General features: G+C 63.4%; 1 protein-coding gene across 1 annotated transcript; it reads left to right on the forward strand.

Moving 5' to 3' along the window:
- Window positions 1–498: 498 nt before the first annotated feature.
- On the forward strand, window positions 499–2,028 carry MNEG_16464 (hypothetical protein; the record flags this gene model as incomplete). The annotated part of the gene is made up of 4 exons (XM_014035066.1): window positions 499–624; window positions 1,020–1,091; window positions 1,424–1,513; window positions 1,955–2,028. Coding segments are annotated over 4 exons (362 nt in total), but the record flags the coding sequence as incomplete, so codon positions are not given.
- Between the last annotated feature and the right edge of the window lie 238 nt (window positions 2,029–2,266).

A 2,266-nucleotide genomic window follows, 5' to 3' on the forward strand; every position in this document is an offset into this window, starting at 1 on the left:
GCCCCACGCTCTCCTACAAGAGGCGCACCTCGTGTACACACCAACACCTGTTGCTCTCCCCGCTCCTCCTCCTCAACCCCCTCCCACCCCCAGCCTTTGGTGGGCGCGGCAGCCACAAGACCGGGGACGACTACCCCGCGGCCCCAAACATTGACCACACACAGGTGCGGCTGTTGAAAGCTATGGTGCGGCTTTCACTCTTCTAGACATGTTCACAGTCAAATCTGCTGAGAGGGGGGTGGGGCCATGGGCAGGACGGGTCGCCAATAGACCAGGAGCCAGGAAGACGGGGATCGCCCTCGACCTCCTCTTTCACATGCTCTGGTGCCTTGTCGGCACAGCGTTGACAGCCCACAGCCTTTGGCGCGATCTGTGCAGGCCCCGCGCCGGCCCCGCACCGCTCTCTGCGGCTCCATGCACCCCGCCCTGCTCATGCCCCTCCAACAACACCGGGGAGCCCGCAACCTTAGATCACCCCCTCCGCCTCCCCCACCTTAGGAGCGCATCCGCAATGACGTCATCGAGTGGCTCAAGTACCTCAAGAACATCGGCTACGACGGCTGGCGCTTTGACTTTGTGCGCGGCTATGGGGGCCAGTTCGTCAAGACATACATCGACGCCACGGTGCGTGGGTGGGTGTGTACATGTAGGGGGGAATGTCGGGGTAGCTTGTCGGGGAGTCGAAAAAGGATGTGAGTTGGATTGGACATGTGCCGCCAGGGGCATTCAGGTTTGCGCCGCACCCCTCTCAGCTTCCTCCCGTGCAGCGGCGCCTCCCAGACGACTGCGCGCCACGCATGCAACAGTTTAACACTCTTTGCTCTCACCTCCCCTCTCGAGCATCCCTGCGTGCACACACATGCATAAACACTCACACACACACACACACACACACACACACACACACACACACACACACACACACACACACTCACACTCACACTCACACTCACACTCACATGTACACACACACACTGGTCACCTCCTGCCACACGCTCCCCCCCGCCCAACATCACCAGGTGCCCCAGATGGCGTTTGGTGAGTACTGGGACGCCTGCGACTACAGCGATGGCGTGCTCAACTACAACCAGGTGGGGGGGGGCACCTAGGGTCTAGGGTCTAGGGCCTAGTTGAACCGTATCACCTGCCCGCTTGGGGATTAACCCCGAAACCCTAAGGTGCTATGGGAAGGAGGAGTTGCGAAGGGAGTTGCGTGGTGGCTCCAGCGGCCAGTGTAGCATTGCAGATTGCTGGCCTGCGGCGGCCAATCTGACACACTGGGTGAGATGCGACCGGCGCGAAGCCCCATCGATGTCCCTCAACCCCACCAGCTTTATGCATCAAAGCAGCGCGGCCCCTCGTCCCAGGCAGCCAACGTGCCATTGCGCCCCCCCCTGCCCCTCCCACCCCCCCCCTACGGAAGGACGGCCACCGCCAGCGCACCATCAACTGGTGCGACCAGACCGGGGGCACGGCCGCCGCCTTTGACTTCACAACCAAGGGCATCCTGCAGGTGGGGCGGCTTGGGCATGGGGCTCGAGGGTGGGGGTGGAGGGTGGCCGGGCCGACATGACTGGGGCCCATTGAAACATGGGGGGTTGCTGACCGGGGCCCCCTGCCGAGGCCGCGTCGCACGCACGGGTATGGGACGTGCAGGGGGTTTTTGCCTGCTGGCCGGTCTCGCACAGGCCGCAGCCTCACGCCTGTGGCACGGGGTCCCGCCTCGCAAACAGCTCGGCGCCAGCCCTTCCAGGCTGGCTGCGCGCCGCAGGGCCACCCCCGGCCCTTCAACCCGTCTTTACCTTCCCACCCTTCCGTGCGCTGTTGTTACACTTTCATCGCCTTCGTGCCCGTGCGCGATGGCACGCACACACACACACACACACACACACACACACACACACACACACACAATCACACACACTCACACACAACCCCCCCCCCCAAACCGCAGGAGGCCCTGGGCCGCAATGAGCTGTGGCGCCTCGTGGACTCCCAGGGCCGCCCCCCTGGCATGGTCGGCATGTGGTGAGGCGCAGGGCCCAGGGGGCAGTGCACCGCGAGCAGCAACACACGCGCCCCAGGACCTGCTTTGTGTTGCTGGATCTGCCGTATGCCGGCTTCGTCCGTCCTGATGTGTGTGTGTGTGTGTGTGTGTGTGTGTGTGTGTGTGTGTGTTCTTTGTGTGTGTGGTGTCTCGGTCACCGTTCGTCAAAATCACCCCTGCACTCGCTCACCCCTAGCTCCCCCCTGCGGTCCTCAACCC

This window comes from Monoraphidium neglectum, assembly GCF_000611645.1.
Source record: "Monoraphidium neglectum strain SAG 48.87 unplaced genomic scaffold scaffold06397, whole genome shotgun sequence".
Classification (NCBI taxonomy): Eukaryota; Viridiplantae; Chlorophyta; class Chlorophyceae; order Sphaeropleales; family Selenastraceae; genus Monoraphidium; species Monoraphidium neglectum.